The sequence below is a fragment of the Amblyomma maculatum genome, chromosome 11, assembly GCF_055883805.1.
Source record: "Amblyomma maculatum isolate TAMU_Amacu chromosome 11, ASM5588380v1, whole genome shotgun sequence".
NCBI classification, from domain to species: Eukaryota; Metazoa; Arthropoda; class Arachnida; order Ixodida; family Ixodidae; genus Amblyomma; species Amblyomma maculatum.
In genome coordinates this window covers 113,905,285-113,929,694 of record NC_139354.1, presented here as the reverse complement: position 1 = coordinate 113,929,694, position 24,410 = coordinate 113,905,285, and the positions used below count along the sequence as shown (strand labels likewise).

At 45.8% G+C, this 24,410-nt stretch overlaps 2 protein-coding genes across 2 annotated transcripts in view; both read left to right on the top strand.

Annotated features, from left to right (window-relative positions):
- Positions 1-23,892, top strand: part of LOC146174711 (uncharacterized) — a 34,894-nt gene extending 11,002 nt beyond the window's left edge. Inside the window, exons 3-6 of the mRNA XM_084583912.1 lie at positions 2,940-2,983; positions 5,145-5,325; positions 11,442-11,546; positions 21,426-23,892. Coding sequence (XP_084440038.1) covers positions 2,940-2,983; positions 5,145-5,325; positions 11,442-11,546; positions 21,426-21,527 — 432 coding nt within the window. The 3' untranslated portion in view covers positions 21,528-23,892. The remainder of the gene's footprint in view (positions 1-2,939; positions 2,984-5,144; positions 5,326-11,441; positions 11,547-21,425) is intronic.
- On the top strand, positions 13,160-15,095 carry LOC146174712 (uncharacterized). Its single transcript, XM_084583910.1, has one exon. The coding sequence runs from the start codon at positions 13,237-13,239 to the stop codon at positions 14,833-14,835; it is 1,599 nt and encodes a 532-aa protein (XP_084440036.1). The 5' UTR covers positions 13,160-13,236; the 3' UTR covers positions 14,836-15,095.
- Positions 23,893-24,410: the final 518 nt, after the last annotated feature.

Genomic DNA, 24,410 nt, shown 5'->3' with positions numbered 1-24,410 from the left:
TGATAGTACTGCACAGCGTGCTTGTTTGGAGCGGCAGAACTTACCAGCGCTTGACAAGCATCCTGACACTCAGATGAATTTTACTGCAAACAAGACTGGAGGACAAGCTTAGTTTTTATACCATGCTCAAATAAAGCATGCTGTATGCCCTTTCAATCATCTCCAACTTTTCTTATATTCTTTGTATGTTTTTTATTCAGACTTTTAAAGTTGTAAAGTCCGACCATGCACTTCACATTTTTGGTCCGTAATACAGGCAACTCATGTCGTGGATTCCAAGGGACTCGAAATGCCAGTGCTGATAACTTGAAGCATGCGCAGGATGCGATAGTGCCAGTCAGTGCTGAAGCCTTTCGAAGACAAGATTTGTAGTAGCGCCCCGAAAGTGACTATTCAAATCGTCGATTTGTGGAGCTACAGCCAGGGAATGTTGGAGTTGGGCAAGGATTGTCGAACTAACTGTCCAATGCTAGACAGCTCTGATTGCACAGAAAACCATGCACTCCACTGTTCGTTTTTCTTTTCATCGCGATAGTACTATTTTTTTGTGAAGGGACAGTTTTGCGGCTCCATTTGTAGAAAATATTTGTGACATTTGTGTTTTTTTTTTACTTGTACAAGGCGAGACAAGGTGTTGGACAATAAACAAAATTTTGTTACTCATTGATTTGATGGTTAATTACTGAAAAACTACTTCTTTTGCATTCAGACCTGAGTATTGGGAAATGCACGCGTGCTTACTGGTTTTTGGTTACATGCAGGGTTTTCACCTGCTTGTGTTACGCTAAACTTATCACCAGAAGAGATGCTCCAGCAAGTTCTTTCAACTGCTGTGGTGGTGCAGTGGTGGCCGCTTTTCGATGGAGGCAAAAAGCAAAGGCCCCCGTTTGCAGTGCGATGTCAGTGCACGTTAAAGAACCTCGGGTGGTCGAAATTTCTGGAGCCCTCCACAACGGTGTCTCTCATAGCCTGAGTCGCTTTGGAACATTAAACCTGAAAAAACCAAACCAACCAAGCAGACTGTTTTCTCTAAGTTTTTTTTTGGAGAACAAGATGAGGCTGCTGGCATTGCTGGCTGTATAATGCTTGTATATTTACGGCAGTATGAGGTGTGCCTGTAATGTGGATCGTTTTGTTGACTCGACACTGCAGTGAGGCCTGTATCGATACCCACTGACTACCAGTATGTTAAGGGATAGGGGACTCGTCCAAGGTACTTGCTCAAGACGTGCATGCCCACTTCGGCTAGGGAACCTGTCAGAGGCCTTGCAGATGGTGCAGGCTAAGACTGAAAGGGGCCATGACAGCTAACATTTGAGCATAAGCTGATTAATTGCATTTCACTCCTCACACATTAAATTATAAATTCTCGATATTTGAGCTCGTTCGGTGCAGTAGATAGTTTAAAAATTTAATTTTTGTTATTAATATCGGAATCAGCTTTCTGGTCTGCCAACCATCGGCCGCTGATGTCGCAACGAGATATCATCCCCATGTCTTCTACTATTCGTGATGTCGGCTGCACTCTTGCATGCACGCTGTACATGGATGGTGTTCACTGAGTTTTTTTTTTTTCTTCAGTAAAAATATCTGATACTCGTAATCTTTTTTCGTTGAGAAGCCTTCACTAAAATATTCGACCTTAAGGATCCTTGGACTTGCTTTGGACATTGCTGAGGACGCCGAAATCGACGGGCTCATGCGTGTAATTTAGACATACAATCAGAAGCATATTATTCTTACGTTATGAGAGTTAGCTTGTTTTAGCAACAAGTGCTCCCGCATATAAAAAGCCAATTGTCCGTTTCCTTCCGCTGTGTACATGTGCCGCGAAAGAGGGGCGGGGTTAGCGTTATGTGCCTGATAGCTGAGCTATTGCTGTAATTCTTTTATTCCAAAAACTAAGAGTGAATCTCAGACAAGAATACCTAGATGCGAGAGCATACCTTGCGACATTAAAGGAGCAGATAAAACTTTTAACAAAGCGGTATGTTTTGACTTGCTGTTATATGCCCGTGTTAGTCAGACTTAATTATTTTTGGCTAGTAAAGCATTTTTGCAAAACTATTTTCAGTCTGGCCACGGCCAGCGCATGAAAGCATGTGCCGCCGCCGGAAAACCCAATGCGATTCGACTGCGCTTCACTGCATGCCCACACCGAACAACAGCCTCCCAGTTGTCGCCGTCTCCGTCTCGCCTCCCCCGCAGCCACGCGCACGACTGTGGCCGCCTCCCGAGCCTCACCTTGTGTGTTCGTGTTCGCTTTCGTGCAGTGACATCTTCATCAAGCACTTCTGCATGAGGGACGACCACTGTGTCAATCGTAAAAAAAAAAAAAAAAAGAAGTGTCCTTTGATATTGCAGCCTGCATTGCAAACGACGCTCCGCCGCGTATCCTCTGTGACGTCACACGAGCATTCCAAAATGGCGGTCGCTCTCGGTGGGGGGAACTTCCCGATTCCGATTTCTATCGCGTTTTTTTTTGTAATATGCGCCGCACACTAGGCACTAAAACTTTGCAAGCGGGATGACAGACCTGTATATTATTCGTAGAAGTCCTGTCATTGCCCCTTGAAGTGCTCTGTCATTCCATTGAAGGCTTTTTGTTTCTTAGGTGCTGTGATGCGGGAGTACTGAACAGTTCCTCGGGCTAGTTGACTTCTTCATTGGGCCATTAACAGTGCACAGTGAGCAATGATTTCCGACGACGTTTCTCAGAGAGATATGCAGACTCTTTGCGGGCTTCACACCGTAGGTGTAAGGAACCAGTGAATCTTTCAGCTCATCATTAAAAGTTGATGCTTCTTGCTTCAACTTGCTTGGTCCTTCTCGTCTGTGCTCTGTAGCTTCGTTGAGTTCGGAACCAATGACTTCCTCCGTGAGTTCCGTTTGCTGACGAGATGCAGTCATCTCACCTGCTTTGTGCTCTGTGTGTGCAGCCCAGGCCCTTTCCAAGGCCTTGCAAGTGCAGAAACAACAAGAGGTGAGTGACAGTAACAACCATAGCTGGTTGTGTTTTGCAACAATTTGTTTGGTTTTCCTTTTTTTTTTTTTACTCAGTACGGAAATTTTGAGGAAAGCAGTGTGGGCTGCAAATAGCATGCCCCACTCGAGAATTTTAATTTGCCCAGTTGTTTTTGCTGGCCAAAAGAACTTTATGGCGAGTTGCTGCTGAAAAATGGCATGAATTGCAACCAAAAGTTTTTTAAGGTTGTTGGCTATCACTAGGGTATAGAAAACAATTTTTTTATAGTAATTATTTTACAACTGTGAGGGTCATTGAGGAATGTAAGTATGGCAGCACACAGCCATATGTAGCCGACCATGTCGTCCAGCAGTGCATCAATGCACTTAGGTAGTTCCTGGTCCTTTTACTGAAACCAGGTTGGTTGTCCACTGCAGCTTTCTCTCAGTACTGCAGTGAATTTCTTCCTGTAAAATGTAGCAACTGGGAAGTTGAGAACTGAAGTGTGTGCACATCATGAAGTGGTACTATTCACTATCAATTCTTGTTTTTGATTTTTTTTTTTGGTGCCAGCTGTCACAGTTTTACTTCATTGTCAGTATACAGTTCACTCTGGGCAAAATTCCACAGTGTGCCTGTAAGTGGCATTTGAGCGAAAATCGAAGCAAGATCCAAATCATCATCCATACTATGCCCACTGCAGAGCGAAGGCCTCTCCCATTTTCCTCCAATTACCCCGGTCCTGTGCTAGCTGCATTCACTTGACCCCCGCGATGCAATGTCAGTGCACGTTAAAGAACCCCAGGTGGTCAAAATTTCCGGAGCACTCCACTACAGCATCTCTCGTAGTCTGGATCACTTTGGGACATTAAACCCTATAAACCAGCCAAGACAGTCAGTGTGAAAAGCAAAATGTACATCAAGTGCTGCTAAGTCTTGCAGGTTCTTCATGTCGTATCGTATGATGGCCCATGCATTTTTTTCTTCGAGAGGCACTTAGCTTCGCCTTGTTGGCATTACTTGTCAGTAACAGTTAGCTTTTTGCTTTACTATGCAGTGTCAGGTTATGTACGCTCTGCCCACTGTTGTCTCCATTGTAGTCAGGGTAGAATTGCATACTAAGTACACAAATGTACATTGAAGTAGGAAGAGAGGCATGGCGAAGCCCTTCGTCTCGTGGTGTGATGCAATTAGAAAGAATGGAATATGCACAAGTGCAGCTTAGCATAGTTGTCTCAACACCTGCTGGCTTCATGGTGAAACCAAAGACTTTGTATCTGGAGAAAAATGCTCCAACACTAGAGAACCTGACATGGACTTTCAAAAGGGCTATCAAATATAAAAGCTTATAAAGGGAGCAGAATGTAAATAAAATGGGCACAAAAACTGAACATAGCCTACTAATAGAGAACAGCATTTGTGGCAGCAATAGAAATAAAACGTTGTGGCAGAGATTAGTCTAATAGGTGACACAGCATTTATTTATTTATTTATTTGAAAATACTGCAGCCCAACTCAGGGCTATAGCAGGAGTGGGTATACAAAATTTCATACAGTTGAGCACATCAAAGACATATAACAATGACAAAAAATATTTTCACAACACGTAATACCTTCTGATGCTATGACTCAATTGCCGACACATTCAGAAATTGATGATGAACGGATGTTTCCATGTATGGAGTTCCAACACTCCACAGTGTGAGGAAAGAAACTATTTGAAAGCATTCGTACGACCAAAAAAAAGGTTGTATATTAAGATTATGATAGCTCATAGTTGCAGTTGGTTCTGAAAACAAGATATGCTCTGAAAGGCAATTGGAAGAATGCACTATAGGATGAAGTTTGTGGGACTCAACTTTACGGCAGGATGTGAGCGGACTTAGTTTTAGAGCAGACATTGCAGACTAGGGTGAAAAATGGAAGTCGTAGTGGTGACAAACAAATCTTGCTGCTTTCCGTTGTACACATTCGATTTGATCAATTTCATGGTTTTTATATGGGTTCCAGATATTTGATGCATATTCAAGAATAGGCAGGATTAACGTTTTGTACATGAGCATTTTTGGGGGGAAAACATTACTCAAAGTTGTTGCTCTGCTTTGTATAGCTTGTTGAGGTGGGTGGACTGACTATACCAGCAGGTCATGTACGTATATGGCGCCCCTGCTCGTTGCAGCCCCTCTGACCTGGATGCAGACGATGAGGACAACCAGGAGTATGACAGTGCGGTGACGCAATCAGACGGGGGGCGCCTCACCGAGGGCCCTGCCCCAACCCTGCTCTCCCCCAGACCCTGGGCAGGGGACAGCAATGACCACGAGGAGACCAGCAGCAACCCTCTGCACCGAGCACTGGGGGTGATTTTATTTTTCTGGTTATTCGAAATGCACTGCAGTACCAGTGAAGCGCCCTGACAGTAGGGTTATCATGGAGAACAAAAACAAGTTCAGTTAAACTTGGTGAAAATGAAATTTTAAAAACTCTGCTATTTTTCGCTATGCCCAGGTTCTTGTTATGTTCAGTCTTCGCATTAAGGCTCGGAAGGACAATGCTGAATGGAAACCAAAATAAGGAATGAATATAGGGAAAATCACCTTGAAAATATCTACAGTAAAGCCCCACAACTTGAAGTTACGAAGCAGAAATACTGCACAGTAAAAGCTCGTTAATTCAAATTCCACGGGGCCGCCAGGCCAGTTCGAATTAACCAAAATTCGAACTAATGAAAGTGAGCAAAAATGAAGGCGTTTGATGCCCGGAGGGCACGAAAAACATTTATTTAGCAAAAAAGTCTGTTATCATCTTCTGCTTCTTCTCTCTGAGGGCTACCGTACTCACTCGGTCTTCTAGCATGCGAATGTGACGCAGGGAGTCTTCTTCCCCCTCTTCAAAGCTGAAGAAAAGGCGCGCGACATTCAGCGCTCCCATAACTTCTGCCGCGGATGGACGCACGGGCTCTTGCTCCTCGTCGTCGTCCTCGTCTTCTGCCTCTTCTGGGACAGACTGCTCCCCAACAATTTCAGCGACAATGTCCTCATCACTTAGGGCACCGCACACTGCTGCATCGCTGTCTACTCCAACGTAATCATCAAAACTGACGTCCTGCAGCACAGCACGCACAGCCGCAGGCAGAGGCTCCGGACTCCCATCGTTGCCACTTTCTTTCATACTTCCGGCAGCAAAGCCACAGTGGTGGAAGCAGTTTGCAATTGCGGACGGCGTGACCTGCTCCCATGCACGCACCAACATGTGCATTGCTGTGAGCAATGTGATGGTGCTGGTCTTCTGGTTTCCAGTGCACAAAGTCATGCGCTCGATCATGTGGCGCCTATAGAAACATTTGATGTTTCTGATCACCCCCTGATCCATCGGCTGCAAGGCCGCAGTCGTGTTGGCGGGCAAAAAGACGAGCCTTGTGGCTTTCAGCTCGGCGTCGACTTTGTGTGCCGAGCAGTTATCCACAATGAGGAGAACTTGACGCTTCCCTAGCTCCATCCTCCGATCGAATTTCAAGAGCCATTTTTTAAACAATTCGCCCGTCATCCACGCCTTGCTGTTGGCGGAGTATTCCGTCGGCAGCGTCCTAATGTTCTTGAAACATCTAGGCTTATGTGCCTTGCCGACAACAAAAAGAGGGACCTTCTCCGTCCCGGTCATATTAGCGGCGACCAGAACAGTAATCCGCTCTTTGCTTCGCTTGCTGCCAGCGCAGCTGTCCCCTTTAAATGTTACTGTTCTGTCGGGCTGGAGCTTATAAAACAAAGCCGTCTCATCAGCATTGAATATATCATGTGCCGAGTAGCTTTCTAAGTACTGCTGCAGAGCACCGCTTCGCCACGTGGCACAAGTTTCTGCATCCACTTCTTTGGCTTCTCCAGACAACACCCGGAAGACAAGATTATGTCTGTCTCTAAAGCGGTGAAACCATCCTTCGGAGGCGACAAAATCTTCCACATTCAAGCGCAGGGCGAAATCGGTTGCCTTCGCCATGATAATTGGGCCGCTCAGTGGAATGTCAGCGCTTCTCATTTCTTTCACCCACGTGATCACAGCGGTCTCAATTTCCGGATACTTGGCTAACCGAAGCCTTTTTCTGTTGCTGGCGAAATCTTCGGCTTCATAGGCATCCTCGATGGCCTTCCTATTTCGGACGTACGTCGACAACGTGCTTGGTGGAATCCCGTGCTTTTTCGCGATTTCCACTTTGCTGGCCTTCCGTTCATCCACCTCGCGTAAAATAACCACTTTCTCCTTCTCCGTCTTGGCACAGTATTTCCCACGCGAACACATCTCGCGGACACAAGCTCACAACAAGCGGCGTGCAAAAAGAGGGCTCACGAAATGCAACACGAAACCGTGGTCGATAACACTAAAACATCGTTCCTCGAAGGAGTCGCGGCAGGAAAGACTGTTTAGTACTTGTTCCAGCACCCTAGCGGCGCCCCGATGGTTGTGCCATCTATCGTTCTGCCGTGAAAGCTTCCAACGATGGTTTTTAACAGCGCCGCTTGGCGGCGCGCAGTTCGAATTATGGGTGGCGGTGCCAATTTTTGACTGAATTAACGAGCTGTTACGCGCATAGACTTCTATGCACTGTGGACCGGACCACGATGACTATTTCGAATTATCCAAAATTTCGAATTAACGAGTTGTGAATTAACGAGCTTTCACTGTATTTACTGGCATAATGCTCGCACTTTTTTCACGGAAAATTGATGCGAAGTTAAGGGGTACGATAATTATGCGGAGAAAATTTTCGAGCAAATGTCTTGGAGAGCTAAAAGCAAATTTAAATAGATGTGCAACGGATTCTTAGGCCAGCTATTGCGAATATAACTAAAAACATTACTTTCAAGCAGAACGTATCTTTCTTATAAAAGTACAGGGCCGCTCAAAGCATGAATTGCTAAAGCGCTTTATTTACCGCACGCATCCTCACCCTCACTCCCCGTATTTCATGGTATATTGTTCACAACAAGCCATACAGTTCTACTCTTGATCAGAGTCTTGATCCGAGTCCATGTCGATACTGCAGTCGCGACCTGACCGCTCGACTGAAGCTACGTACGCCACGAAAAGCATACATATGCTAAGTACCGAAGGAAAAACGCATTATCATGCAATGTTCACTAAATCATGGCACATCTGACCAACATACTGCGTCAACAAGACCTTCAACGTGCTATTTGCAGGCGTCGTAAACAAAAGGGGCATACTTGCCGCTCATACCAAGGAGAGCGTCATGTATTGCGCTCGTCACCCGGCAAAAAAAAGGGCCTTGGCTAAAAAGTAAAAACTACAAATAACGAAGCACCAGAAATACATTACAAAAGGTTTAAAAAAAATCGATTTGTTGAAAAAAAAAAAAAACGCCAGTAGCGGTAAGGTTCGAACCCATCACTGCTTGCTCCGTAACGTTCAACGCTTACCGCTCGGCTACGCCGCGCCACAGAAACTTTGGAAATATTTCTGGTCTTTACGTCATGGCCCCATTTACAATAAAATGTTTCTGTTGCCGGTCTAAAAATTACAACTTCTTGAGTATCGGCGCATGCTTCCCTCATGTCTTGCAACTAATGTTCTGGATGCCTATGCGCACTATATTGTGCACTGGATCCATTTTAACATGTGGAATTTCACAGCGCTGGCAAATTTAGTGGCGCCGGCACTTCGGTCATGCTCTGCTACCGTGGACGTAATTTTCGCTGAACACGGAGCTGTAGCACAAACCTTGAAGGAAAAAAGTGCGACGAAGCTTCAAAACTGACAAGCGCAGCAGCGAGGACACTATTTTGCCGGTAACTAAATCTAAACTAAACCGAGGGCTCGGTTTGTTTATACACAGTGCAAGAAGGAGCGCAAAAGCTTGAGAAACATTTCAAGTATTGTGCATTACAAGCGCTCTATGTTTTTTTTTTTCTTCCTTTATGGGCCCATCGCTCGGTAAATTACTCTCTTCATCGTTTTATGTATTTCGGCTGTGGCCGTCATTGCGAGTACGCTGTTGCCATGTTGGCCCTTGAGGGATGCGACGCCGCGGGCCGCGCCGGTTCGCTAGCTATCACGGAGACTCCGCTTACGTCATAGTGTGCGTCACTCAACTCCGACTACGTAGTCGGAGGGCACAGTTTGAATTCGACCGGTGAGAACAAGAAAAAACCTCAACTTCTTATCGCAATACCTCAGCAATTATTCGATTTTTTGCTGCCGGATATGCGGCGACAGTGTCACCAAATGTAGTTTATTAGATTTTCATGGCATCTTTGGATGTCTTTAGTGTCCCTTTAAGGTCCTACGTGTTGTTTCTAAACAAACCTACTTAACTGCTCTGAGCTGCTATTTATCGTGAAAAAACAGGGCTTAAGTCACAGCTGATGACGGGTTGGTGCTTTAAGGGAGGGGGAGGCTACCCTTGAACACCAACTTCTTTATATCTTGAGATATTTGAAAATTTCAGGGTAGGCTCACAGTACAAACATTTTAAGAAATACCAAGTTTCATGAAGCTGTGCTCATTGGTTCTCAAGTTAGAGGAGTATATCAAAATGGTTTACATAGGTCCTTTGGGGCAGGCCTGGAAAATTTAAACGTGCTGGCACTGTGAAATTCGTTATGGTCATTCCTGGATAGTTACCCCAGGGCAAGACAATTCCTTTTTTTTTTTTCAAATTTTCTCATTGAAAAATTTTAGCACAGCCCCAAAATCGGTGTTTTAATCAGACCTGCATTAACCAAATTTTAATTGCTTGTCAAATATTTGACACAATATCTTGAAAAAATGAAATTGTCTTGCCCTCAAAAATTTATTTAGGTATCGAATAAAAGAAACCTCATGAAAATCTAATAAGCGGTTCCCGAGATATGGCTGTCCTAAGCAGCCACATTAGGCAAAAAAGTGATTCTGAGAAAACGGCCCTAGAAGGTTGAGAGAATGCTAATTTTTTTGTTTCTCAAGATACCTCTGAAACGTTTAGGGCAGGCTCATAGCATGGACATTTGAATAACTGTTAAGTTTCGTCAAGCTGTGCACGCCGGCTCTCAAGTTACAGGAGTATATCATATAGGTCACATGGGTCCAGGCCTGTAGGATTTGGGGAATGTATTGGCATTTTGAAATTCATTGTGGTAATTTCTGGATACGTATTGGGGGGCAAGACGAGCGGCTTCTTAAAAATTTTCTTGTTTTCTAAGTTTCGATGCTAGGACGCTGCAGGCCTCGATGCAGTCGTCGGCGACACGCTTTGCCATTAGGGCGGCCTTTGCTTCCGTGCACTGTACGCGTGTTGCGTCTCGAGGCATCAAGAGCGACCATGCAACATTCAACACATTGCACGAAACTGTTCAGAGGGCACGACAAAAGATCTAAGAACGAGAGCAAAGATCCGGAGAAGACCAAGCAGATGACGCGAAGAGGTAGCAGGCGGAGACCGACACGTCAGCGGGCGCAGCAGCCGATAGTTGTTACCCGATCCCCCGCGTTCTCGCGTAGCACCCGACCGCAGCCTTGAATTCGAGCTCAGGAAAATCGAGAGCCACTGCGAGACTCCCAATCGAAAGCAAGCCACGCCTCGAACGCGCCGGCATCACCGCCGCCGCCGCGGAGGGTGGCAAAAGAAAGCGCAAGAATTCACAAACAAAGCAACGCCAAGATGGCGGCGCTTATTTCAGCTGGAGAGGAATGGCGCGCGCGCGAAGTTTGGGAATTTTCGGAGCTTGCTCACGACTCCGTGGCTGCCGCCGCTTTTTGTATAGCTAAGTTTCAGTATTTCTACAAAGAGTTGGACATTGATAATTACAGAAAGGATAGTTTATAAGACATATTACCGAAATATATAATCTTCCATAAATCGACTGTTTCACGATTTTTCGGTTTTCAAAGGTAACATCTCCCCTTAAATGACTAAGGTCAGTATTCCTAGCGTACAACGCATGGCTAGGCTAGTGTTGTGTTCAAATTACACTCAAAGTTGTATTCTTAGCGTACAACGCATGGCTAGGCTAGTGTTGTGTACAAGTTACACTCAAAGTTGTATTCTTAGCATATAACGCATGGCTAGGCTAGTGTTGTGAATGAGTTACTCTCAAAGTTGTATTCTTAGCATACAACACATGGCTGGGCTAGTGTTATGTACAAGTTACACTCAAAGTATTATTCTTAGCGTACAACGCATGGCTAGGCTAGTGTTGTGTACAAGTTTGACTCAAAGTTCAAAATAAGCTAAGTAGAAAAGTGGTGGATGGTGGTATTGGTGGATAAGCACTGCAGTTGTGGGATTTAAGGTGTTGCTTCATTAGCTTATACGTTTCGGCAGACTGTTAAATTCAAATTTAGATTCAACTCTGCATACTTTTATTTTTCTGTATCTGTTCATACCGAAAAGTCCAACTCCTAGTTATCTGGCAACTGGCCAATAGAGGTGACAGTGTCGCTTTCTTCTTTTGTTCTCTCATAACCTCTGGACAAAATGGTGCAGGAAGCTGAACGGGTGCAGGAGGAGGTGCGCCGACTGGTTCAGCTGCTCAAGGAGAAGGAGCTGCGCATCCACTCGCTCGAGCGGAGGATGCTCGCAATGGCCAAGGTGCGTCTTTCTCCTTCACACTAAGGGCAAATGCGAACTGCAGACCCTGGAGCCATAGAGTTAATACTACTAAGACTAGAGCAAAAGCGACGGCGGCACTCCCATGTAAACCCTCTCCACTACTTTGCTAATTGTGTTCACAGCCATGATGGTACTTCTCGCATGCCACAGCTGCGTACAGCCAGCGCCCTCTAGTTCTAGGTACAGCAGATGAAACAATATGAAACTATCGCAAGAACGCTTTTATCAGCCTTTATATCATTCCACTCTGCGTTTCGAACGCTTGTGTTCCCAGCCAAAACAAGTTGGGGGGGGGGGGGGGGGGTGGAGGGAGGGGTGCTTTCACACATGTATTGTCTGCCCCATAAAGTGGAGAAAAGAAATCATTAAAAAAAAGTGCACTTTTTTCGCTCATGATGCCAATGCTGCCAGATACTCAGTGAACAGGCCCTTTAACACTACTGCTTTAAGGGGGGACGCGGGTCTTAAAATCGCGAAAAATGGTCAAAAGTGGCAATTTTTAAAAATTGCTGTTTTGAAGTCTTCAATGTCCCGACTATGCCTCTACAAAATATTATAGCTCAATTCCTACTCAAAGTATTAAAAAAACGGCAATTTAGAAACGTCGGTGAGCCGAAATTGAACGCCAAACGCGAAAATTTGCACCATTTTCAAGCCGCCGTAGCTCCGCGCGGCGCGAACCGATAGGCGCCATCTTGGTCTCGTTTGAAAGCTCGTTTCCCGCTCTCTCTCCTGGCGTCTCTCAACACGCTGTAGGTGTTCGCACAGCGGAGCTTTCGGCATCCGTCCGCAAGGGGTGAATCGTCACGAGACAGCCGCTGATTGGGTAAAGCGCGCGCTCTCCGAGGCGCAGCCCTCTGATTGGCCCTGACACATGCCTCACCTCCCGCGACCGCGTTGCAGACTCTTCGTCGTCTGCTTTTGCCCGCTGGCACGTGATTTTTTGCGCTCCTCTTTGTTTCCTAGCATTTCTCGTTCTGCATTTTTTCTCATCGTTCCTGTAAATATTTTGACTATTAACTCGCTCCTCTTAGCTTCGAAGTTATTGTTTTCGTGTTTATTTGCCTGCCTGGTGTCTGTTCCGTGTGTCTCGATGGCACGGGACGCGCGCTTGAAAGCAAGCACGCGAAAAGCAGTCGGCAAAAGGAGACGCGCGTGGAATAAGAAGAGTGCCACATCGAGAACTACAGCTTCGGTGTTGCCGCAAGCTACAGGGCCGTCGGCGGATGCGGCTGGATTGAACTCGTCGACCACAGTTTTGCCGATGGACGCGGCTGGACCGACATCGTCGATGTCAGCTTCGTTGGTGGACGCCGCGGCTGGACCGTGCCGATCGGCGTCAACTTCGGTGTTACCGCAAGTGTCTGCGGTTCCAGTGGATGCGCCTGGACTTAGCCCGTCGAAAATATAGACTTTTGATGCTCTGCGAGTCGCTTCAAATTCTGTGTCATCGGAAGCGGCCCAGCCGGCTGAGCTAAGCCTAACGACGACTTCGGCGTTTCCGCACGTCGCTTCAGCGCCGACGGACGCGACTAAACCGAGCTCGCGTGTTCAACGTTTGGACACAGTGTTTTTTACGGAGGCGGAGTGCGCGGGACGCGGAAAATGTGCAGATAATGCCAAGACGTCATTGGCGAAGAAGTCCGCGACTTCCCGCAAGTTCGAGCTGATGAACGTCAGCACAGTAAGTGTAGACGACGATCGCGGCACTGAGTATATAATTGTTGATATGAGCATACTGAAGAAGCTGTTTGCATCCACAAGCTGCAGCAAGTGTGGGATGGCCAGTGTTCAACTCGCGAAATGCAGCGGAAGAGAGTATGGCTTAGCTGTGAAGTTAGTGCTCACATGTTCGAATTGCGATTTCGCCGAGCGGCACTTTTCGTCGCCACGAGTGCCCGGGAAATCTAGCATCACACCCTTTGAAGTAAATCTGCGGGCGATGAAAGGCATACAAAGTATAGGGAAGGGAGTGACTGCTCTAGCGGATTTTTGTGCAACAATGAACCTCTCCCACCGAGGACTTCACCACAAAACTTTCAGGGGGCACATGAACACCATGGTGAAAGCTTGCCAGGCAGTTGCTACTGCTACAGAAGCAGCAAGTGTCAAAGTGGTGAAGGACTTATACAAAGACTTCCTGAACCCAACAGGAAATGTAGATGTGATATTTGATGGCACATGGAAAGCGCGTGGCCACAATTCAAATATTGCAGTTGGCTGCATTATAGAACTGTACACTGGCCTTGTACTGGACCATGTTGTGCTTTCGAGGTACTGTCGTGGGTGCCAAGGGGCACCTGATCCCAGTGATGATGGTTACGGTGACTGGGCTGTGAACCACAAGTGTATGAAGAACATTGACTGCAATGCCGGACGAATGGAGACCGAAGCAGCTATGATTTTATTCAATAGGTCCTTGGAAAAAAATGGGTTGCGGTACACAACCATACTTTCGGATGGTGATAGCCGCACATTTCATGCATTGACCCAGGAAGGCGTGTATGGATATATATCCATCGAAAAGAAGGACTGCCTCAATCATGTCCACAAGCGGATGGGGACGGCTCTTCGCAACTTGGTTGAGAAAAAGAAGGCACAAGGGCAATCTCTTGGTGGAAAGGGCAACCTTACCCAAGAAAAGATAAAAAAAATCACCAATTACTATGGGTATGCCTTGCGGAGCCATAGCCACGACGTCGCAGGCATGAAAAAGGCAGTGCAAGCTACGCTGTTGCACCTGACCTCAACAGATGAAGCCCCAGATCACAGTTGCTGTCCTCAAGGAGTTGATTCATGGTGTGCCTTCAATCGTGCTTTGGCAAACCAGGTGGAGCCTCCACCACACAAAAACCCTCTGCCAGGCCATGTTCGCACTGCGCTTGAGCCAGTTTTTGCCAGGCTGGGCGACGAGGCCCTTTTGAAGCGCTGCAAAGATGGCATGACACAGAATGCTATCGAGTGCCTGCACTCTGTTATCTGGAGCCAATGCTCTAAAAACACGCATGATTCTTTGCTGGCTGTTCAAAGGGCTGTTGCAGAAGCAGTTTCTCGCTTCAATCAAGGGATGGCAGCAACCAGCAGAGCTGTTGCAGAGCAGCTTGGTTATAGCCCTGGCAGGTGCCTCATTCGTAGGAGCCTTGAAAAAGATAAACAGAGGCTGTGCAGGTCTGATAAGGGTCACACCGATAGTGAAAAGGTGAAGAAGAAGATGGCCAAGAGGCACAGGCCTGACAAAACCCAAGACTACTGCCCAGGACTTATGTGAATGATTTAAGATTCAGAGACTGTAGCAAGTGACTTTCTGAGCATCTTTTTTTTTGTAAGTGCCAATGCCATACATAGATTTTCACAGCCATTACATGAACAGATTTATGTAAATTTGGTGTCATTTTGTTCACCAATAACTGGGCTGCATGCTAAAGCATTAAATCTTTCCATGTGATTGGAAAACAAAAGTGGCACAGTGAGTAAAACTTTGAATGCAGTTTTCTCAGCTTTGTTTATTTGGTAAAAAGCCTTGCCTTACGGAACGTTTCATAATGTTTGCATGCACAAATTTTATTAAACTTGGTATCATTTTTTTTCAGTAAAATCTCAGCTACATCCTAAAGCTTTCCGTTTTCGATAAAGTCTGATAGACTAGCAATTAGATCAGATGTAAACTAATTACTCCCACATTGTCTTTTTTCTCCCAACTTTGTTATTCATTCATTACCTATATAATGACTTCTTAAAAATTTCTTTAGCTTTAGGATGTGCAGTAGGCTCTTGGAAATGACAGCATATTTTTAAAACCAGTTTTTTTAATTAAGAAATTGCCGTAATGGCCCGTAAGAAAAGACACTATGTGCAGTACATTATCTTGCCATATTTTCATGTCTAGATGAGGTATTTCAAATCTAAATACATATTTGGAATCACCATTCAAAGATATATCACCATGGCAATTTTCAGCAAGATAGGTTAAGAAATAAAAAAAAAGTTTTTAAGACCCTCATCCCCCCTTAAAGTTATAAGACAAGGTTGTGGTATAGTGTGGGACAACCTGTGCATTTCATTTTATGCTTACAGCTTCTGCGAACACTACTCCTAGGTTTGTGTACTTCATCATCCATACTGCGCATTCGCGCGTAAGGTGTGCTATGTAACAGAGCAACTTAATTCCATGAACTCTGCCTCACACTGTATGTGGCAGTAGTTAAACCTCGTTACAAAAGACACTGTTAGACACTTGAAAATGGTTTAGTTGGTTTTCCTACGTCTGCCATGTTAACAACATTGCATACAAGAGACATGGTTACGAGAGACACTCGGTTACTAAGGACTTTTTCAGTAAATTCTTCACTATTTAGAAGAGACGCAACCCAGGTGTGCTCATGCAATGCAGCTGAAGCGTACCAACTCGTACATGATGCACTTCAGGTTCCCGTTAGCTAAATTTGTTCCATATCAGCATTCTTTTTGTTTATGTCAGGAACTGAAGAGTGCTTCTCCATGATTGGAAAGTCAAAACAAGCCCACTATTTCAGCCTCTGGCATCGCATTACTGTCACCTACGAAGCAAATCAAAATGCATGAATGACATCCAGCATTTTTAACTCCTCGCTGTTCAAAATTAATTAAAGCTACAATCCTGATGTCTTTCTCTTTGTGAACAATGCTTCTTGCAGCACCAAAAGCACCAAAGCTTTCTTGCTCAAAACCACCAAAGTTATTTTTCCCACTCCACACCCTACTTCAACCAACAGACAAAGGCATTATGCACTCCGTCAAGTTGCTGTACAAAACAAGGTTGGTAGAACGCCTGTTGCTTGACGGGCAGCAGGACTGTACAATAGTAATTGATGTGAAGTTTGCTGTTCAGATGATTTCAGGTGTCTGGAATGGTCCGAGAAGTGTAGCTGTGAAAAACTGTTTCATACAAGTAGGGTTTAAATGTAATGTCATGATGTAAGAGGGCCCATATATGGATACTGTGGAAAGCTTCCTTGAAGATGAAGCTTGGGCAAGCATCCAAGAGACTGCTGAGGTACCAGAATCTGCTGGGGAATTCGTATCTGCAGATGCGGATCTTGTGTGCTTCCTAAGAGCTTACAGACTGTGCAATTCTCGTGCAAGTAAATGGCGCATGTGCCATAGAGGATGACTACGAGGACATTTCAGAGGAAAAGTGTCAACATCTGAGGGTGACGAGCATATAAGAGGGCTTCAAAGGTATTAGAGCAACAGGAAGGCTTGCAAAGTGAAGTGCTTTACTACCAAAATTTTGGAAGTAATACTACACTCTGTACTCACAAAAATACATACTACTATGAATAACTTCTTTAAGCCTTCCTGAGCAATTCCCTGTTAATGCGTGTGAATGCATTTATATGCTGATGTTCAATAAACTGATCAACACAGTGCTTTTAGAATTTTTGGTTAAAAGAGACCTTGCTTATAAGAGACATCTTTTTCGGGTCTCTTGAGTGTCTCTTGTAACGAGGTTTTACTATTCAGCGTGAAGTTTTGAGCAGGCATATCCTTAGAAGTATTTATTATGGTTTGTTTCTTCAGGATGGTTTCCAGACCCTACCTGTCTTGTAGTTTAACGTATATGTAGATGACATGAGGTGTGCTTCTGGAAGATGACAACAAGAGGATACAGTAAAACCTCGTTAATTCGAACTCGGTTAATTCGAACTGACGCTCGGGTCCCGGCATGGTCCTATGTATTTCAATAGGAGAAAACGCCCGATAATTCGAACATGCCAGTATCCACAACGGTTAATTCGAACTAGGAGCCCGTGGCTCACACAGCTCCTTGCAGACAGAAGTCTGCCCATACCGTGCACAGAAAGATTACTAAAGATGCAAAAAACAAAATCTTTCAAATCTGCCCGCGCGCGCGAGACGAGGTGCGCACTCGACAGTCACAGCGAGCATTCCGGTGCATGCCGTAGCAGGTTTTCGCTGCCGGGTGCCGCCAGGCTCCATCACACCAACGGTCCGGCGCAAGCCGTTGCAGGTTTTGGCTGCACCGCGGTTGCTGGGTGCGCTTTTGACAAGCCTTTTTTCTTTTTGTCCTGCGGTCACGTGTGCACAACGCAGTTGTTGGTGTCGTGCATTTGTTCGTGCCGTGGTGGTCTAAGTTTTACCGTTTTCGTTGCCTCACCGCTTTGCCAGCGACGACTCATCGATTGTGACAGCCATGGCAAACCGCGGTAAATACACGGCAAAGGACCTCAAGACGAAAATGGAGATTTTGAGTGAGGTGGAACGTGGTGTCCTATCCAAGACGGATATAGCCGAAAAGTACGAAATCAAGAAGAGCACGCTGTCAACGTATCTCAGGAACAAGGAATCGATCAGTGCTGCCTTTCGTAAAGACGTTATGGAGCCCTCTCGCAAAAGGCTACGGATGTTGGCCCATCCCGAAGTGGAGAGTGCCGTAATGGCATGGATAAAAGAAGTTCGCAGCCAGAACATTTCGTTAAGCGGGCCCGTAATTGCTGCGAAGGCTGCAGTCTTTGCCAGCCAAATGGGAATCAGCGAGTTCGGCGCGTCAGAAGGCTGGCTGTCTCGTTTCAAGGCACGTCACGGGCTGGCATTTAAAAACGTTTGTGGGGAGTCAGCTGAAGTCGACAAGGAAACGTGTGAACAGTGGGTCTCCAGTGAACTGAAGGAACTCCTCGCTGATTATGCGCTCAGCGATGTATTTAATGCTGACGAGACGGCGCTGTATTTCAAATTGCTCGCCAACAAGACCATCACTTACAAAGGCGACACGTGCTGGCGGAAAGAGAAGCAAAGAAAGAATCACCGTCATGATGTGCGCAAATGCGACGGGCACGGAACGGTGCCGCTTGCGGGTGATCGGCAAGGCAGAGAAGCCTCGCTGTTTTAAAGGCATCAAGACGCTTCCTGTTGATTACACTGCAAACAAAAAGTCGTGGATGACACGGGAAATTTTCACCGACTGGCTGGGCAAACTAGACAGGAAATTCGCTGCACAGAACAGGAATGTTCTCATGTTCGTGGACAACTGTACAGCTCATTGTGACGTGAGTGGACTGACAGCAATCCGCTTGGCATTTTTGCCTAAAAACACGACTTCTGTGCTCCAGCCTATGGATCTTGGAGTTATTCAGAACCTAAAAACGCTATACAGGCGCCACCTCCTAGAGAGACTTCTTTGTTTGGACAGTGGCAAGTCGTACGACATCGATTTGCTTGGAGCTGTCCACATGCTGGCATCATCATGGAATACCGTCAAGCTGGAAACTATCAAAAATTGTTTCCGCAAGTGTGGCTTCGGTGAAGCCCCAGAAGCATGCAGCGCGGAGGTAGCGGAGGCTTCGTCTGATGATGACTCCGTCGTGTTTGACCGTGGCTACGCGGCTTTGTCGGAGGGTGTCTCCTTTGAAGCCTACGTTGGCGCTGACAACGGTGTGAAGACGTCCGGGCCCTTGAGTGATGAGGATATAATCGCGGCTGGATGTGCTCCACAGGGCTCACGGGTGGCGAACACGGCTGAAAGCGATGAAGAGTCCGATGAAGGCGACGATCCGGTGCCACCCCCTAGTGCATGTGAAGTAGCGTCGACGCTCGATCTCTCTGCATGATACTTCTCCGCCGATGAGAATTCGGATCCTGCGCTGGAACTCTTGGGCAAGCTGCAGTCGATGCTTGTGGAGTCGCGGCACAATAAACGCAAGCAAACGCACATTACCGATTATTTTTCCGTGTAAATAAACATGTTTTGAAGCTCGCTACTCACACGAATGCATTCGGGTTCTTGTTTGCGGCGCATGACTGACCGATTAGTCCCGTTCATTCGCCGTTGCGGCTCGATTGCAAAAATTATCGGAATCGCCCTCCGTAAACGTGCAGTAGCGCCTAGCCCTCTTTATTCATGGCAATGAGTCAACATGTGGGCTCGGTCAGCACGGTGGGTCACGATGGCGCTCATTCCAGTGCCCGACTGTTAATTCGAACTCCGTTTAATTCGAACAATTTTCTCGGCCCCTTCGAGTTTGAATTAACGAACTTTTACTGTATATTTTGCAGCGCATTGTGTACAGGGTATGGGAGCCCTACCCACACTGGACTGGTCAGGACGGAAATTTCTCATCATTTGAATAGCAATTTATACTGTTAAATAAAAAAGTCGGGCTGTCATTTCAGGTAGCCCATCCAAATAAATAACTAATTAGCCAAATAGAATTTGTTTGGCAAGCACCACCCTTGGGGGTTGGGGTAGCCTTAGATTCAAGGCTGAGCCAAATTATAAACAAAACAAAATGCAAGTACCCCCTCTTCTATTAAAGCAACTTGCCCGTCTCTTTTTGGGACCCTCTCGCATCTGCAGCCGTCACCCCTCCACAATGCCGTATTTATTTGCATAATGCTCGCACCCCCAACATTGGGTGTCAAAAATCGAAAAAATTTTTTTCTCGCATAATCATTGCACCACCAATATTACCACCACGAGATTCATCTGCTAGTTGTAACAAGCGCCATCTTTGCAGTGCTACTGAACCTAGCTGGCCTCATTGTGTGCACGCGCTACCAGGCGGTGATAGCGTGCTCGGGTACATCATCATCATCAGTTATGTATGTCTTTTTTTTTTTTTTCCCTCCATGATGCTCGTAGTCTCCATTTCGCGAGGTGTCTCCGCGTCTCGTTGTCATTGTTCCTTTTTTCCGTCCGTATTACTTGCTTTGTTCCACCGTCTACCGTGTTCTTGGTGCCGGTGGGGTGGTACGCAAGTTATACAGCTGCTTTTAAGCTGAAAGCTTTCGAGTACGGGCTACAGCATAGCAACCGCGCTTCTAGCAGGCACATCGGCGTCAACGAGTTCTGCGTAGCGCGCTACTGGAGACAGCGATTGCAGTGTCTATACGGACTTGGATCAAGTCTCTGATCGAGAGTAGAACTGTATAGTCTGCTGTGAGCATTATACCAAGGAACGTGGGGAGTGATGATGAGGCTGCGTGCGGTAAATAAAGTGCTATAGCAATTTGTACTTTTGGCGACCCTGTACTTTTATAACAAGGTTAAGTTCTGGTTGAAAGTATGGTTATATTTACAATAGCTGAACTAACAATCTCGATTCGCACCTATTGAAATTTGCGTTTAGCACTCCAAAACATTGTTAGAAATTTTCCCCGCATAATTATCGCACCCGCCAATTTAGCATCGATTTTCCGCGAAAAAAAGTGCGAGCATTATGAGAGTAAATACGGTAAAAGCCAAAGGCAGACTGGAAGGGCATAAGATAAGTCATGTAGCAGAGGGAACCGCTGAAAGAGATGAAAACATTCCTGAGCTCTCTGTCCTGGACAGCTACAACCTGTCTGAAGCCGTCTCCATTGCGTTTGCCTGCAAGCCATGCCACCACTGTCACATAGGCAGCTTGTTAAGCTTTGCATTAGAGAATGTGCATCTGGTTGGTTTAATTAACATTCTGAGGATAATTGCAGCGCTTGTTTTGACGACCTACTGACAGCGTCAGGTGCGAAAGTGCGTCAGCGTGCACATGCATGGGGTTGCCATTTCTTGGATGTGCAGAGTAACCGCACTCGGATCAGGGAACATGTACAGATCAGGTACCGCTCTCTTGTCTGCTCGTTAGCCATTGTGCGCAAATTCCTTCACTACCTGAGAAGATGTCGTCACACCTGCATTGGCTTACAAACGCCCCCAGCTGCTTCTAATTTTTTTCTTCTGGCGTCTGTGGTCAGCCCCTCAAGGATGCACGCGTCACGTGCTTCGACTCGTATGGAAAAGGCAACTGAGCCTTAGAATGCGTTGTGGCCTTACAGTAAGTGAGACGAGCGGCAGGGTCATTGAGTGCGTTTTGTGTGGTGCAGGAGCTGAGCGAGGTGACTGCGGAGAACCGGGAGCTGCGCGAGATGAACAGCGCCCTCCTGGACGGCGTCCCCCTGGCCATGCAGCCACCTGCGAAGGAGTAGACGGCCACACTCAAGCATGGGCACAAGTGTGCCAGAAGACAAGACCTGGCCGCGCTGGCAGTTGCTGTAGTGGAGGCTCACTGCTACGGAGTGCTTTCTGCACGTGGCCCCCGCGCGGTAGTCCCCTTGGACTGGGGCAGTGGAAGCCAGGCGCGACCAGTGAGCTCGGGCAGCTGGAAGGACAGAGTGCACCGCGTCGCTTGCCTTTTTTGGGCCTGTTGCCGCCCAGCTTGTAGGACACACCTAAAGAGTGCAGTACATGGCACACTCAGCGCGGTCTTTTTCGGCATCTCTCTTCTGAGCACCGTGTGAGGCAGCAGGTTACAGGTTCTATGTTTCGTCAAAATGGCATCTGCTGTGCCTGCCAAGTTTATTTTATAATTAATTTTATCAAAAAAAAATGTTACATTGGCTGTACAGCTTGAATGAACTACCTTTACAGAAAAATGTGACATTTTATCAGATGCAGATCAGTTCCAGAATTTCGGCTCACTGCAGTTTCTAGTTTAGTGAGCATTTGGAAGCCACTAAGCTACTTCCTCCCCAAGCAGCACAAGCAATTGGCCCAATGTTGGCCCTGTGTTGGTGATGTCTGGCCCAACAAAGGACCAGTATAGACCATAGGACCGGCATTGCCAACAAGCCGAATAATGGGCCAATGGTTTGTGCTGCCTGGGTCCATGTTCGCACCATTTTGGTAGAAGTAGAGCCATTTAATGCCGCAATGCTTTGAATACTGAGATCCTGAAATTGCTTACTTTGCAAACATCTGTTCAAGTGAATATGCTTGAATTTGCAAAACTGCAGGATGTCGTATCTGACGAACGTATTTATTGTCAAACGTGCTGCTTGAGCGATAGTTTTAGCTGTGGCCAGATTGTAATCATGTTCCAGCATTTCAGGGAGGTTGTTTCCACTTGAGAGTGTCTCACTAAAGCGAACATGCCCTTGAGGTCTTGAAGTTTGGCAAGTTATATCTTAGTGTGCTTTTACAGCGACCGTAGGATACTGTGTATCTGGTGTTTACATATTGAACTGGACATGTGTCAGGTTTTCCTTATTATTTTTCATTGGCAGGATGCGGCACTGTTGTTTCAGCGCTTTTGATATTGCTGACTTTGAAATGTCTAATGTACTCTGTGTCTCGGACCAGCGGAGTTCTCTGTTGGCACTGGACCTGGGACAGCAAATGTCATTGGTCTACATGCCTGATCTTTTGTTCCTCCAATCGGTTGAATGTAATGAGTTTAGGACATAATTTTACTGGTAATGTATCTAGCAGTGTGAAAAGAGGAAGGCAGTATGAATGGAATGAGGAGATCACATGATCAGAACCGAAAAAAAAAAAAAAAGAAGAAAAAAAAATATCAAGCAGCCTCCTGGCCCTTGAATTTCATGTCAAACTTGTAACCAACTTCACCATCAAAGCATTATTTGATGTCTCACACAGAATGTCACGAATGATTTGTTTTCAATTCTTGGAACTTAAAAATTTTTCTTCGCAGAAGGTTTATAGCCTTAGCTGGAAAACCTAATTTTCAGAGTGCTATGCTGTGCCAGACTGGTTTGCAGCTAGATTCGTTACGCCGCTTTATATTTCTCTTTGTACGGCAGCATTGATGGAATAACCATTGAATAACTCTGAAGCAAAGTCTGTTTAAAAAGAAAGGCTGTTGGCTGCTTTCTGAACATCTTCCCATTGATCTCTGTATTCGTGTCTGCTTTGAAGCAGGGCAAGTGCAAAATGGGACTGCAGGGAGTCATGTGGGCAGATGAGGTGGAGGTTTGTTGGGATAGTGCGGGTGCAGAGGCTGCGTCGATGAAGGTTTTTTGACGTAATAATTACGACATTCTCGGCATTGGGCAGCTGAAATTAGCAGACAACTTTGAGGCTCCTGCCTCTCAGTACACAGTGAAGGTAGTGTAGGAACAACGCAACTCAGTAGTATGATTTTGTCACTCTTAAGTATGCCAGCATCAAGTGGCTGAATCGTAGCATTCATATTGAGCAGAAGAAACCTGAGTTTGATGTTATTTAGCTCTTCAGGGGAGATAGTACAGTAATGTCTTGTTAATATGGACACTTTGGTTTCCGCACGGAGCTCCATAAACCGAGTCATCTGTAATAACAAATTTTTTTTTTTTTTTTTCTGAAAACAAAACCCCCAAAAAATGCGCTAAGGATAAGGTCTGCTTTAGAGCTTAATGTATGCCAGTGAAGTTGGCATTAGGAGCTACAAGAACTTTATCCAAGTCACCATTATGCTTGAAATGCGGTGCAGTTGAAAGTATTGTGATGCACATGCATGTGGTGGTGGTGAAAACTTTATTTCTGTAAAAGAAAAAAAAAAAAGGAAAAACATTTCCCAAACGATCAATGGGCTTTTGTTTTGATGTCGTTTCATTGATTAATTACTTGACTTCTGCTTTTCATCTCCCACGAACCCCTGCTATGTATCAGCGTTTAGTGAACCCATGCAATACAAAAAATCGTAGCGTGCATCGACTGCTTAACTTTGCAGTGTAAAATATGAAACCGCAAGCAAAAAGGGCAATCAATCAGTCATTGGCACTACGTTCATGTGGTACCTGTCAACAAAATCTAGAAGAGAAATTATCTTTGAAGCAATCTAACGATTTGGTTTTCATGACTGTCCATATTAATGCGACAAAAATACATGGACCCTAATCGTATTTGTGCATTTTTTTCTTGTCCATTGTCCGGACAGCGAGTTTCCATATCAACGAGGCGAAATGTGTGGAAAAAGTTTGGTCCCCAGGAAAACTGTCCATAATTCGAGTCATCCATATTAACGGGGCCTTATTAACGAGGCCAGACTTTCTAGCAGCTTACATTATGAACTAGAAGAACCACCTTGCAAC